Source organism: Thunnus thynnus, chromosome 11 (genome assembly GCF_963924715.1).
Source record: "Thunnus thynnus chromosome 11, fThuThy2.1, whole genome shotgun sequence".
In the NCBI taxonomy this organism is placed as follows: Eukaryota; Metazoa; Chordata; class Actinopteri; order Scombriformes; family Scombridae; genus Thunnus; species Thunnus thynnus.
Window position 1 is genome coordinate 441005 of NC_089527.1, and position 15938 is coordinate 456942.

Genomic DNA, 15938 nt, shown 5'->3' on the forward strand with positions numbered 1-15938 from the left:
TTGATGGTTGGTGGGTAATTATTTAAGTCTTTGTAGACAGAACTCTTCCTCTTTGTTACCCTGTCTTACTTCATTTATTGTTGCCTGTGCTTTCTAATGTACCTTCCTCCAGCAGACTGGCAGAGGCTGACACCTCTCCAAGCTGGTTCTTGGCAAAGACGGAGTATTCTCCGGCGTCATCAGCAAAGGTCATGGAGATCTCCAATCTGCACTCTCCAGTCTCTTTCTTGTAGGCAACTTTGTATCTGATGGACAGTGGGAGGAGAGGGGAAGTTCATGTTAAAGCCAAGTTTGTACTTAGAGTTCTCACTTTAACACATCTTCTCTTGGATTTAACCCCAATCGTCCACTGAATTTCCCCCTCTTTACATCCCCATCTGACAGTATAACATTCTGTATCAGCTTGTTCCAGCTGTTTATTGAAGCATTATAATGTTTACACTGAGTTGAATATTCCAACTTAATACTCAATTTTCCATCCAATGGAGGTACAATAGATGCCTGGTTCATAATTTTAGACACAAATTTAGCCTCACAGATTTTGACTCTGAGATCTCCACTAGAATTTTAAATAATGCTCTGTGGGTTTGAAAAAAGTTTGGCTGCACAGCATCAAGACTGAACCAGACCCAGTAGCAGTGGGGGTGTAGAGCTCAATCTGTTTTATGGATCCATTTATAAATCAAATGAAAAATATATCACCTAAATCATGAGAAATGTCCTCTGGGCATCATGAAAATCTGTCCAATAGTTGTCAAGATATTATGTAGAGCTGTAACAACTAGTATTGATAATTGAATAATCATTTAAGTAATTAAAGTAAAATGCCAAACATTTCCCGATTGTAGCTTCTCAAATGTGACAATTTGAAGCTTTTCTGTGTCACAAATGATTATAAACTGAATATCTTTGGATTTTGAACTGTTCATCAGATCAAACGGGATTGTTTGAGCTCATTTTATAGACAAAACAACAGACAATGATGGAGTGATTAATCAAAAAACAACTGATGGATTAATCGATAATGAAAATATTTTGGTAGTTGCAGCCTTAATATTACGTACCTGTATCCGGTAGTGAGCGGTACGCCGCTCTTCTTCCAGATGACGTGTGGTTTGGGGCTTCCTCCCACTTGACATTCAAAGATGACACTTCCTCCTTCCACCAGCTTCTGGATGCTGGGTGTCTTGACGAAGAAGGGAGCCGCGGTGGCGGCTGTCTCTGACTCAGCCACGCTCACCTGGGACATGGTTTCTTCTTTGGTTTCTTCAGTTACTCTGAAAATACATATTTCTTTTTAATATTAGCCGGCCCGAGCAGAACCGCAAGCTGTCTTTAAGTCTGAACAATGTAACAATAAAGCAGTAACAGAATATTTTCTTAAGTTACATTTAGAGCAATTTTGACTCTGTCAACTACGTTTATCAGCCAATATCATTCAATCTTGAACACAACAGGGAGCTTTGATCAACTCACAGTTTCTCTTGAGCAGTTTCAACATGTTCAGTCACGACAGCAATCTCCTCCCTGCTCTCAATGTCCTCAGACACTGGAGAACAAAGACAGAGTCAGTTTCAATAAGAAGACACCATGTGGTACTGTTTGTGAGTTCAGTTACAGTTTTGTTTAATTGAAAAACTATTGTGTGCTCTTGAGCAGCTTTTGAAGGACCTTTCATCACTCCTGAAACAAACATGTTAATGTGAGCAAAGTTGATATTTGGCTTCGCACCCAAATCGGCAGAAAGACGAATGGGGAGTGACAATAATATAATTCTCTGAATCAGAGCCTACAGCTGAGTGCAGATCGATGTGTTTGTTTGAAATAGAGTGCCCAATTTCAAAGGGAACATGGCATAGCAGCGGGATCAGGACCAATGCTTAAAATTTCTGTTTTGTAAAAATGTAATTGAAGAATTTTTTCTAATGTCCAGAAGAAAAAGACAGTAGGATAAGACTATTAATCCCCAGAGGGGAAATTCAGTGTATAATGTAAATATATCATCAGTTAAAATCATCAAGATGGAAAGAGAAGTGCAACTGGGTGCCATCATCATAAAAACAAAAAGAAATAATTTCAGGATAAGGATAAAAACATAAAATGAAAACAGAAGAGGCCCCACAGAAGAACCCTGAGGGACTCCAAAAGTAACCGCATACTAAGAAGGACACTGAAAGCATCCTGTTTGAGAGGTATGATGCAAACCAATTGATGTTTTCATGCTTTTTCCCATATTCTCCTGTTTTACTGTGAGTACTGACCCTGGACAAGCAGGTAGCAGGAGGTGCTGACAGTTCCCGCCTCATTAGTGGCGGTGCAGGTGAAGCGTCCACTGTCTTCAGCAAACGCCTCACGGATCACCAGCCGGGCGAATCCGTTCTCATAGCTAATCTGGAAATCAATGGAGCTCTCAATCTTGTAGTCCTCTCTGAACCACATGATAACGGGGGCGGGGTGACCGCTGATCTGGCACTCCAGGGTCACTGACTCTCCCTCTGTCACATTTGTGTTCTTTAAGTCCTGCAGACCAAAACACAACACCTTTAGGAAATGTCCCTTTCCCAACAAGACAAATATATTTTGTGGTTTTAAGGACTCAACTACTCACAGACATCAGTGTGGGTGGGACCACACTGTCCTCAGCTGCAGGTACAGCTGCTGCCTCCACCACCTGTAATACAGTTGCAGATTTGTAAGCACAATGCAGTTTAATGAAGACTGCACCTATTTCTAAAATCCAAAGCATGAACACAAGTGCATGACATAGCAAACACACATTGGAGAAGACACTGCTGTTCACATCCAACATGTAATATTGTGGAAAAGATGACAGCACAGAAAGATGGAGCGGAGGCTTGATTGGATCAAGAGGTGAGAATGAGGTTGTCAATAGTATCAACGAACATGTTAAAGGTTTTATTAGAGTGATATTTAATCCTGGATTTTCACAGAAATCAAGAAAACCGGACTCTTAACAAAATTAGACTAAAGGTCTGGGAGTGATGCTTGCAACGTTCATTACACCCCACAATATCTAAAGTCAACATGTCTTTTATTCATTGGTCTGAGTGAGTAGTGGAGATAAAATGTAAGACTTGTCCTGAGGGTGGCGCTAGAAAAATTATATCAAATTTTAAGGAAACACACTTATTTGCTTACTTGCCGAGCGTTAGATGTTCAGATTGATACTACTCTCTACAACCACATGATGGTTAGCTTAGCTTAGCACAGGCTAGAAGACAGACAAGACTGGAAACAAGGAGAAACAGCTAGCCTAGCTCTGTCCAAAAGTTAGCTGTTGTTTCCCCTTGTTTCCAGTCTTCATGCTTAAACATAAGCTAAGCAGCTGTTGGCTGCTTTTGTATTTACCGTGCAGACAGAGTGGAATCAATCTTAACATCTAACTCTCTGCAAGAAAAAAATAAGTGCATTTCCCAGAATGTCAAACTATTCCTTTAAAATCAAAAGGTCACCTTCTGGTCATCACTAAACTCGCTTGGGTTTTGATATGTTATTTGATCCTGTTGGTGACATTAGAGAAAAAAGTCAGTGGCTCATTAAAAACATATGAATCATCCTCTGGGCACCATCAATATCTAAAGCAAATTTCATGAGAATCTGAACAATAGTTTTTGACATTTATTGCTGCGGACCAAGTGTCGGACAGACAGATCGATATTCTCCTCCTCACATCCCAGTGCCAGTAGAAAAACACAGATCTGATCTTTTTTTGTTTACTCATCAGGTTTTCTTGTCCTGTTCAGATCCAGCCCACTAAACTGGATTACAAACCTGGGCTTCCCAGTCCTCATATACTCTCTCCGTCCCCCCTGAGTACACCACCCCCGTCTGTAACTCAGTGCCAAAATGACTCTGATATTTCTCAGCGAAGTCTTTGAATGGCGGAGGGACGGGCTCCGGCGTCACTCTGGTCTCCACCGCTGTACGAGACGGACTGGGAGACTTGACCGGCTTGATGATCTTTCTAGCGGCGGCGGAGGACGCGGATATCTCTTTCTGCAGAGTGGCGATAGCTGAGCCAGCGATGGAAACCTGACCGATCCAAAGAGGAGGAACAGCCATACCATCATCAAGAAAATATGTTGGTTCAATTTATGTTAAACCACAGCACAGGGAGGAATCTATGGTACGTTAGTTTTATTAAAGCTACAAAAGGGGAAATGAGGGGAGTTTTATATATATAGCAGGATTAATAAGTTGGTTAAGTATGTTTATTAAGGGATTGAGAAAACAAGGTTAAAGGTGATTCATTTAGTTATTTAATATCATTTTATCACTTCTATACTACAGTGCACAACAAGTTTGCATCTCAGGCAAGCAGTAATAACCAACTGACTGTTCGCTAAACTCCACCCCAAAACAGCATTTGTCCAATCATAGCTTAGCAACAAGGGTCGTGTTTTTTTTTAACCTCTTGAAAACCTAAAACATATCAAGAGGAAAAATGTGAGGAATGGGTTCAACTTTTTGATTATCTGCTCTGATGTAAGCTGCTAAAATTAGCATGCCTGCCTAAGGCTAAGAGTTAGCATATCATTAGCTAACAACCTTTTTTGTGGGCCCACAGGTTACATTAGAAAAAGTCCCATTAAGGACTGGAACACCCACTGTGTACTAGCCGATTAAGGCTAACAGTTTAGGCTAACGTTAGCGGTGCTGTCCTGATCTTTATTGGATTTCAGGAAGTTTACAGTCCAGCCAAACTTGTCACCTGAGATGGTGTTACAATTGCCAAACTCACTTTGCTTTTCTATTAATATTTTATTCATGATGCTGGACTGTGATAACCGCTATAGCTAGAAATGTTAGCATCAGCTAATAAGCTGGCTAGCTATAGCTGATAAAATCTGCTAGTTACAGTTATCATTTCATTGACTATATATAAATATGGACATCATGATAGCATCATGATAGAAGTGAAGTCAAAACATCTTGATTGCCCCCTGGTGGCTGCTGCAGTATAGGTCATAAGTCCCGCCCCCTCCATGTTAGCGGATGGGACATGAACCAAACTAAAAAATCAAAGTACACGTCAAATAAATTTTTCCCAAAGATGGTTTCAATTGATGGGTGTCGGCCAGAAATGAGAAGTTGCTTTTATCTACTTGAAATAAAGGACTAATTATTTAAAAAAAAAAAAACTTTTAATTTTGATGATACATCTGCCACTGTTGTCATTGTGAAAAGGCAGACTGAAGGCAACAGTAGCCTAACTACTGTTAGGGTGGGTGGGGCTTAGCTTAGCGAATGGTCAGTTAGAGATTGTGCTACTGGCTAAAGTAAGGTCTCTATTATTTCATCTTTTCATTTTCAGTTGGTCAAACGTTATCCACATTTTGTTTTAAATTTTAGGTTCCACTCTCTCTGGGCAGGTTATTTTCTGCTGCTTGCCTGATCTTGCCTCTTCTTACCTCACTGCTAAAATCTCGTTTCGGGACTGAAACTTTAGAAACTGTGAAATGTGGAACTGGGGATGGGGCAAGACCAGTATCCACATGGGAGGAGATTTCTGTCGCTCTCTGAATCTGGAGTAACCAACAGAGTTCACATGGAGCGTTAAATCTCAGGAAGATTTAAAGATTTGGATAAAAGTACAGGATATGTAAATGTTTAATTATTATTTTAATTCTACAAATATTGCAAATGACACATGATTATCAAGAGATTTGATTGAGTAATTACCGTTCAAAATTAAATTCAAATTACAATCCAATTAATCAAGAAATTTCATGCATGACATTTTCTTTTTATTTTGCAATTAATTTGCAAGCATTTGCGATTGTCTCTACGTGGACACCTGGGAGTCTTTATCATCTCTACATGGACACCTGGGAGTCTTTATCATCTCTATCTGGACACCTGGGAGTCTTTATCATCTCTACGTGGACACCTGGGAGTCTTTATCATCTCTATCTGGACACCTGGGAGTCTTTATCATCTCTATCTGGACACCTGGGAGTCTTTATCATCTCTATCTGGACACCTGGGAGTCTTTATCATCTCTACATGGACACCTGGGAGTCTTTATCATCTCTACATGGACACCTGGGAGTCTTTATCATCTCTATCTGGACACCTGGGAGTCTTTATCATCTCTACATGGACACCTGGGAGTCTTTATCATCTCTACGTGGACACCTGGGAGTCTACCATCTCTACATGGACACCTGGGAGTCTTTATCATCTCTACATGGACACCTGGGAGTCTTTATCATCTCTACGTGGACACCTGGGAGTCTACCATCTCTACATGGACACCTGGGAGTCTTTATCATCTCTACATGGACACCTGGGAGTCTTTATCATCTCTACATGGACACCTGGGAGTCTTTATCATCTCTATCTGGACACCTGGGAGTCTTTATCATCTCTACATGGACACCTGGGAGTCTTTATCATCTCTACGTGGACACCTGGGAGTCTTTATCATCTCTACATGGACACCTGGGAGTCTTTATCATCTCTATCTGGACACCTGGGAGTCTTTATCATCTCTACATGGACACCTGGGAGTCTTTATCATCTCTACGTGGACACCTGGGAGTCTTTATCATCTCTACGTGGACACCTGGGAGTCTTTATCATCTCTACATGGACACCTGGGAGTCTTTATCATCTCTACATGGACACCTGGGAGTCTTTATCATCTCTATCTGGACACCTGGGAGTCTTTATCATCTCTACATGGACACCTGGGAGTCTTTATCATCTCTACATGGACACCTGGGAGTCTTTATCATCTCTATCTGGACACCTGGGAGTCTTTATCATCTCTACATGGACACCTGGGAGTCTTTATCATCTCTACGTGGACACCTGGGAGTCTACCATCTCTACATGGACACCTGGGAGTCTTTATCATCTCTACATGGACACCTGGGAGTCTTTATCATCTCTACGTGGACACCTGGGAGTCTACCATCTCTACATGGACACCTGGGAGTCTTTATCATCTCTACATGGACACCTGGGAGTCTTTATCATCTCTACATGGACACCTGGGAGTCTTTATCATCTCTATCTGGACACCTGGGAGTCTTTATCATCTCTACATGGACACCTGGGAGTCTTTATCATCTCTACGTGGACACCTGGGAGTCTACCATCTCTACATGGACACCTGGGAGTCTTTATCATCTCTACATGGACACCTGGGAGTCTTTATCATCTCTACGTGGACACCTGGGAGTCTACCATCTCTACATGGACACCTGGGAGTCTTTATCATCTCTACATGGACACCTGGGAGTCTTTATCATCTCTATCTGGACACCTGGGAGTCTTTATCATCTCTACATGGACACCTGGGAGTCTTTATCATCTCTACGTGGACACCTGGGAGTCTTTACCATCTCTATGTGGACACCTGGGAGTCTTTATCATCTCTATCTGGACACCTGGGAGTGTTTATCATCTCTACGTGGACACCTGGGAGTCTTTATCATCTCTACATGGACACCTGGGAGTCTTTATCATCTCTATCTGGACACCTGGGAGTCTTTATCATCTCTACATGGACAACTGGGAGTCTTTATCATTTCTACATGGACAACTGGGAGTCTCTATCATCTCTATGTGGACAACTGGCAGCCTGTAAAATTGCTCGCCAGTGTAGTAAAGTTTCTTATCAACAGCACAGCCCTGAATCAGACTAAGTACACCTGAATATTTGGTCAAATCTCTTGATAATGTTGCTGTTTTTTTGCTCTGGAAGCCTCTCTGACCTGAGGCAGCAGCAGGGTTGGTTCAGGTGTAAACTCCTGAGCAGTAGTAAGCATTTGACCAGCCTGCGCTCCTGCTGTTGTCCAACTGTCTCGATACTGGTGATCAGCCTGCTGCCCCAACTCCGCCTCTACAGCCTCCACCTCCTCTTCGGCTCGACCGCCCTCGGCATGCATGGGCTGACGGACACGAGCGAGGTCAACGGCGGCCACCACCTTGGCCACTGCCCCGGCTCTTTTCCCTCCCTCAGCCTGGAGACACAATCAGCAGCACATAGATCTCAGGACATCCATGGCAGGACGGTGGTACAGAGCCGGACAGGTGTTCGGGGGAAAGATCTGGATAAATCCTAATTTCATTTTATCCCCTCAAACTAATGCCATTATTGCATTCTTTCTATTTGCCCCCATTGCAAGGAAATACTTGAACTTAAGGGAATAGTTCAACACTTTGGGAAATATGCTTACTTGGTTGTTATTTCTGTTATTGCTTTTACTTGTGCAAAACCTTGTAACCTTGTCAAGAAAGTTGTTATATACATAAATATTATTGTTATAAGTTTTCCTTTCTGCACGAGATGAGAAGATGTCTATGAATCTGGTGGTTTTAAGGTTCAAAAATCCACCTACAGGCACCTCCACGGTTCTTAGCTTTTAAAATTAAACAAATTCATCCCTTTTAATCAATTTAAATCTCTTTTGACTGACAGAGAGCAGTGCGAATGTTTTTGAATTGATGTTGTGTTATGTTGATGTATTTGGCCTGTTTGTTTGCTGATACTATAATTTTTGTGTACTTTTGTTTTTTTTATATAATGTAATCAGGTCATCCTAGTAAAAGAGCGCTTACTCTCAATGGCCTTCCCTGTTTAAATAAAGGTTATAATAATCATTTCCAGATGATTATACACTAATTAAAACATACTTATTAATATTATATTCCATTTCTGCCAAGTGTGTTCCACTAGATGCCACTAAATTCTACACACTGGACCTTTAATGCAGTTTTATTTAGATAATCTGACTGAGACGTGTGAAGGTCTACTGAGTGTTTTTTTTATTTCTTCAGATTTCCACCTGAGTGGATGTGGAGATGGGACAATTTAAAGTCATCTAAGGGCACAAACTAGTCAAATAGGGGGAAGGAATAAATGTACTAAGCTACAAAATGTTTAATTTGAGGGAATTATCTTCATTAAGTCTAAAATAGGATGAATCAGCCCCAACACCTACCTGCCTCTGTCAAAGACACCAAAACTCGTCACAATCTGCACCTAAATCACTGTTACTATCACGTTTCTGGAGAATCTTGTTTCCTCGTGTACATTTTCTGGCTACTGAAACTTGAAACAGCTCTTATCCTGGTTTTTAGAGACGACAAGGATATTCATGTGTGTGTAAACATACTCAGACATATACGTTTATCCAGCGATGAATAAAACATATATATATAAAAACACTGAAACAGCTCAGAATGAATAAAGAGCCACATGAACAGAAGAAAAAGTGCTGAAGGTGAAGAAATGTGAAGTGACAACCACAACCTTGTGACAACAAAACCAAACGAGAGATGGTGAAAGTGCCCAAAAACAAAAGATGACGGAGCGACTGTGATGTGTCGGATCATGACGGATGAACAGCTACCTGCTCCTCAGGCTGCTGGATGACGGCTGGGCGGCCATCTTGGTTAAAACCACAGTGACGGCAGTCTTCCTGACTAACATCCAAAGGAATCTCTTCATCACGGAAACCAGGCGAGGCGTCTGCGTTATGAAATCTGAAGCTTTCCTGGTTTGAAACAGGTGTCGAGTCTTTGTGGTTACAAACAGGTGAGAAATCTTCACTGCGGTACGACAGACCGCAACTCATCTCCTCTTTACTTATGTCGTCTGTCGGCGTCTCACCACGACTCTCAACGGCCTCGTGTTTTTCTTTCTCTGACAAAATCACCTCTTGGCCGTCAAAAGTTTCAGAAATAACACCGCGGCTCGTGTTAAACATGCATCTGTATGAGTCGGCGTCCACGTGATGGTGGACGTTAGGGTCACACGCCGTTTCCTTGTCGTTCATAGAACCGTCCAACCTGTCGGCATTCTGGGTAAAACTTGTGTCATCTGGTGTTCCAGATGATTCTGCCTCCATTTTGTTGGTTTGTAGCTGACAACCAAATCAAAAAGGATTAACTCTGGTGTTAATGAAGTGACAACGGGAGGAAGAAGTGGTTCAAAGCAAGAATATCAAACCGTTTGACATGATGCTGATGAGAAAAAAACACTTATATGTAAATGGAAAAGACGGCGGAGGGTTTATAACACAGAGTCATCAGGGTGACATGAAGCTGAGATTGGCTGTCTGTAAATCCAGACCGCTTTAAAAATTCATTTAAAAAAATTGTCATCAAAAATTTGGTAAAATCTGTTAAAAAAGTAAAAACTTTTTAGGTTTATTGTGTTGGTTTTCTGGTGAGATGACATCACAGTAATGGCGGCTTGTTTCCATGTAATTTTTGATTTCCAAAAAATGTCTTTTAATCTTTATTTTGTACATATATAAATGTATTTGTTATTGAAAAGAAGACGCAGTGAAACTGGCTTGGAACTGCGGTAAAAAATGTTCAGATGTATAAACTCGTATATAATGTTTATGATATTACAATAAAAAAAAAGGAAACTCAGAGTTAAAGATGCGGGTTGACAAACAGTAAACACGACGACTGTGTGTCTGTTATTCTTTTCTCTGCAACTGCTGACTTGATGAACAGCAGTCGCCATGGCAACGTTTCTGCATCCATCATCTTCACTGTGTTGCTTACTGAACGTCAGTTTAGTCACATTCAAAACAGACGGCACATCGAGTTTGCTTTTTTTGAACAAACACAAAACGAGTCACACGAAGACGAGAGCCTCGAATTATTATCGAGAACAGATGTAAAAACATTAAAATGGAATAAAAATGTCATCACGTTGCATCATTCACACATCTGAATAAGTTCATCAGTCACATCAGAAGCAATTTGGTCAACAGGACGGTTAAAGGGTCAGTCTGTGTTTTCTTGCTATTTCTAAAAATAGAGCTTCCAGATTTAAAAAAACAAAACAAAACATCAGATTAGAGGAAGGGAAGCTTTGTGGAGAGGAATGTATTTACTGTCTATTTTGAGAGAAGCATCTGGTGGACATCAGAGGAACTGCAGCTCATCTATCCTGACATGACATATAGTGTTACTTCAGAATGAGTTTTACTGTTTTACAGTTTGTAGGGCATTTTTTTTAAATCATACATTTGTCTACATTTTGACAAATTTGCAGCATGAAAAGTCTTAGTTTTATGAGCTGCAAGTAGTTCCTGTTTGCATTGTAACTATGGAAACAGTGACTGTTACTGGATTACAGAGATATTGATATTTACATAAAGAGTAAGTCAGGCTGTAGTAAAATCAGGGCTCTTAATGTATATTGTTTTTATGATTTATGTTCTTTTTTTGACCCGTCCTCCAGATGTCTCAAATTGCTCCTTGTTGACCACCAGAGGGCAGTGTTTTCCCCTCCCTCCCTGAGCAACCCCTTCCTTACCTCTCTGACTGCGGTGATATGGTGCTCCTCCGCCTGCTGGGTGACGCTGCTGCTGGCCATACTGGCTGCACTGGCCATACTGGCCATGCCGGTCACGCCAGTCATGCTGGCCATGCCGGTCACACCAGTCATACTGGCCATGCCGGTCACGCCAGTCATACTGGCCATGCCGGTCACGCCAGTCATGCTGACCATGCTGGTGTAGCTGGTCTCGCCCATGTAGTCTTCCTGCTTCCAGGGCGGCAGCACATCGGCGTGGGCAGCGACAACCTGCTTACGTATGGTGACGGGGGACTTGACTGGTCTGATGGGGGAGACTGAGAGTCTTGATGTGGGAGAGGCAGGCCTGTAGACGGGGAGGGAGGTCACGTTATTGTCCTGTAGAGGGCCAACCTCCGATAGCATTGTCACCTTAACAGGTTCACAGTTTATGAACTCAGTCATTAAACCAACAGTCAGTGTGTTTCTTGCTGTAATCATACTGACCATTAGAAGATCCCTTCATAATGACCTTACAATGGAAGTGATGGAGGACAAAGTCCACAGTCCTCCTGAAAAACTGTGCAACTTGAACCCTGAAGCTGGCATGGACCTACCTGACAGGTGCCGGCGTGGGCGCCTTCACGTGTCTGACAGGTGACGGCGACTGCTGGCGTCCTCCGGTCACCTTGGCGACCAGTGAGGCCGGGGTCGGGGACTTGGATGTGGGTTTGGGAGGAACTCTGGGAGGAGTCTTGTGAGCCAGATGATGCATCAGCTCAGCGCCCTCCACCTGCATCTCCATCATGGCGGTGGCCTGAAAACTGGCCTCCATCCTCTGAGGACGGATCACAGGAAGATGGTGTCACGTTACGTTACAGATGAGATTTCATTAAGAGCAGAGAAGATAAGATTAAAGATTAAACTGGATTAGATACAATTAAATAAAATGTTTTAAAGAGGACATGAGATTTAATTGGATGAGACTAAATGAGAAGAGATGAATTCAGATGATACAGTGATATGTGTTGGGAGAAGATGAGGTTTGCCTCCATTAAAGAAGATTAAATATATTTTAAATATATGACAGCTGAGTGTTTGTACCTTTTCCACTCTGGTCTGACGGGTCTGAGAAATCTGAGAGGTTGAAATCACGGTTTTGGTTTTCTTGGCTGGAACGGCTTCCTCACCTGAACACACACACATTTAAATGAATAACTTCAATATATCATGATATTCACTGAAGTATCCAGAATCACAAGGTAAAAACTCTAATTCATTTTGTTCAGTTGACCAAAGTAATAAGTAGTAAAGTAAAAGTATTTCTATAAAAAAGAATGTTTATTTTAATAGTAATCATTGAACGGGCCCTCGCGCCTCCGAGCACGTCGGGCCGCAGCGCGGTCATCAAATCTCAACGGTGGGAGGAGTTTCCTGCAGGGTGAGACATGTCTGTCTCGTTCACACCTGTGGCATCAAAATTATGCAAGTTTTTGGGCCCATTCACTTGAATTTCAGTTAATTGAAAACTCTTGATGAGTTTGTGTGTAAAACAAATTAATTTCTTAATTTCCATCAAGTCTATTTTTAGAAAAGTAAAGACTTTTAACCCACATGACCTGGTCAAAGTGTGATTGACATGTGTCCTGTCAGGTGTGTAGAGACAATAAGTAACTGATACTCATATATTTGAATGGAGAGTGTGAGTGAACCGCTAGGTGCTCGGGCCCTAATAAAGGAAAAACTGCAGTACAGAGCTACAAACTTTAGTTTTGATGGTATTTTTCTGCAGCACTTTATCACTAAACTGTCACCCTCACTCCATTTATTCCCTTCCCCTCATAGGTCATCCCCACTACTGAATTATACATATAAGACCTATAATTATTGTAAAATAAATGATAATAACACCAAACTTCATACAAAGTTTGTATATAATGTACTGTATGTATATAGACCCGCCCCCCCTCCTATTCTCTCTCTCAGTTGAGAGGAGAATTTCGGAGCAGTTTTCTAGTGGAAATATCCTCATAAATCTCATGACTTTGGCCAAATCTTACACTAAAAATCATATTTTATAATTGGAAATTTCGTGGTGCATCCATTGATACAGGTTTGAAAGTGGTCAGACTTATAGTTTAGACGTCAGAAGCCTCTGTTTGACACAAAGTTCATGCCCATAGATTACCTCCCCATTGATTTACATTGTAAGGGTGATGTGGTGCTGCAACTTTCAGGGCTTATTAAATCCAAACCGTTCGAGTCATTACAAAGTTTTTAACAACTTTTTTTCAGCACAGTGTGATAAGTCATGTATCATAGTTTGAAACTGATACCTACATTAACGCCCTCGGAGGAGATAGCGTTTGTTCTACTTCGCCCAAAATTGGGGCAAAGTCTTATATTGAAAGGCTAATTGCGGACTTCCTGTTGGATTTAGGTCAGGGGTGTCAGTGTATGATTTGTAGGTCTTGATGAGACGAATAATTGCGTTATAGTTCGATCTCTCTATGACATTCCTATGGGTGGTGGCGGCCATATTAGTTACATAGGTGGCGCTAGAGAGCACATTTTGGCACTTTGGGGGTTAATTTTTACATTTTATCAAATTTTTAACCAGACTTGATGTGCGTGCCAAATTTGGTGAGTTTTTGAGCATATTTAGGGGGTCAAACGTGGGTCTGAAGTGGCGGAAAAATAAAGAAGAAAGAAACAAACATGAAATACAAGAGGGTCTTCGCCCTTTGGGGCCCTAAAAACAGCTTTCTCATCTTCTGATGGAGCTAGGCTAGCAGTTTCCCCCTGCTTCCAGTCTTTGTGCTAAGCTAATCCATCCAAAACACCTTATTATTACAGATACAAAACTGATCTGTTTGTCTCAACACTGTTCAAATAAAAACGGATCCTCACCCTGAACCAGCAGCTCGGCGGTAGATGTGGCCCTTCCACTGCTGTTGGTGGCGGTCACGGAATATGTCCCAGAATCCTCGGGGAAGGCCTCAGCGATCAGCAGACTGTACAGGTCTCCCTCCTGGAGGATCCTGAAGTCAGCCGAGCTCTGGATCTCGGCTCCCTCTCTGTAGAACTTCAGCACAGGTGTTGGGATACCTGCGACTCTGACGTCCAGCCTTACCTGGCTGCCCTGCCTCACCGTGGAGCTCTGCAGTCTCTGCAGGAAGCTGGGCGGCGCCGTCTCCGCTGCAGAGAAACATCATCACATGTTTAAACTGAAGCTGTTCATTTAGTTTGTCCTGTACTGTGGATCTGCACTGAGGGGAACCTGAGGTCAGGTGTGAAGTTGTAAGACACACGGCCTCGTGGTCACCACCTTCAGACCGCCATCCCCCTGTTATTTAGTCATGTCTGTTCACTACAATCACATCACCACCACCTGTCTGACACAGTGAACACATCAGCTGAAGACTGATTAATCTTTAAAAGAGCAGTTTTCCCTCTTCTCTGAGAGTTAGATGTTCAGATTGATTCCACTCTTGTGTCTGTACAGTAAATATGGAGCTGCAGCCAGTAGCAGGTTAGCCATTAGCTTAGCATAAAGACTGGAACAGGCAGGCAGAGTCAAGCTAGCTGAAACAGCTGGTAGGATGACCTATACAAAGGTAACAAAATGCACCTTTTAGGAATAGAAATACCAACACATGATCTCCTGTAACACTGCAACATGTCATTTAGCTGTTTATGCTAAGCTAAGTAGCTGCTGGCTTTAGCTTCATGTTTAGCGTACAGACACTAGAGACAAATCAATCTGAACGTCTGATTCAGCGAGACAGAGAAGGAACCTCTATTCACAATGATGAATGATGGCTTGTGATGGTAGTGACAGTCTACCTGAGGTCTCACCTGTAACGAGGAGTTCAGCTGTGCTTGTGGCTTGTCCAGTGCCATTGGTGGCTCTGACAGAAAATCTTCCGCTGTGCGCGGCGGTCACTGCGGGGATCCTCAGAACAGCGCGGCCGTCGCTGAACGAGATCTGAATGCCGGGCAAAGCGGCGGCGGAAAGAACCTGGCCATCACGGAACCAGCTCACCTCAGGAACTGGAGAACCTGCAGAGGAGAGGAGACGAGAACCCGACCGTTTCATTTTTACTCAGCTGTGTAAAAACATCTTAATGTACAGAAAATTATAAAAAAAAACCTCAGAAATGTGGGATCGAGGACAAACTTTAAACTTTACTTTAAACAGAACAATCAGGTAAAAGTGAATGAAGAATGTGAGATTAGATACTGAAAGTTTTCATGTTTGAAACACTTGATAATAACTTGATGCTTTGAATTTGTCACATTTATTGGATTTTGTTTACTTTCTTTCCTGCAGATACAGTAACGGGGCAGAAGCAGGAAGTGGCTGCTGGCATTTATGTTTCTTAAAAACCCCAAAAGAGAGATGGTGATAAACCTAGTCCATGTTTTTAATTGGGTATTTAATTATTGAGTCCATGTTATGTTCCTTCTCCAAACTAGATATGAAAATAGCTGGAAAAGAAGAAAATATGATTCTAACATTACTGTAATACTAACGTCAGAGCTCAGATATCTTTTTAGCCGTCACACAGCAGATCTGAGTTCTGCTTCCTGATATTTGGTGGTTGTGGTCTCACACAGAAAACAGGGCTTGTAGGTATTTTGT

General features: G+C 42.0%; 1 protein-coding gene across 1 annotated transcript in view; it reads right to left on the bottom strand.

Moving 5' to 3' along the window:
- Positions 1–15938, bottom strand: part of LOC137192195 (titin-like) — a 213923-nt gene that overhangs the window by 189640 nt on the left and 8345 nt on the right. The window contains exons 3-15 of the mRNA XM_067602711.1: positions 15152–15355; positions 14204–14491; positions 12398–12483; positions 11911–12131; positions 11315–11660; positions 7746–7994; positions 5433–5546; positions 3793–4053; positions 2609–2671; positions 2262–2520; positions 1477–1549; positions 1065–1277; positions 103–245 (exon numbers count right to left, since the gene is read on the bottom strand). Coding sequence (XP_067458812.1) covers positions 103–245; positions 1065–1277; positions 1477–1549; positions 2262–2520; positions 2609–2671; positions 3793–4053; positions 5433–5546; positions 7746–7994; positions 11315–11660; positions 11911–12131; positions 12398–12483; positions 14204–14491; positions 15152–15355 — 2520 coding nt within the window. The remainder of the gene's footprint in view (positions 1–102; positions 246–1064; positions 1278–1476; positions 1550–2261; positions 2521–2608; positions 2672–3792; positions 4054–5432; positions 5547–7745; positions 7995–11314; positions 11661–11910; positions 12132–12397; positions 12484–14203; positions 14492–15151; positions 15356–15938) is intronic.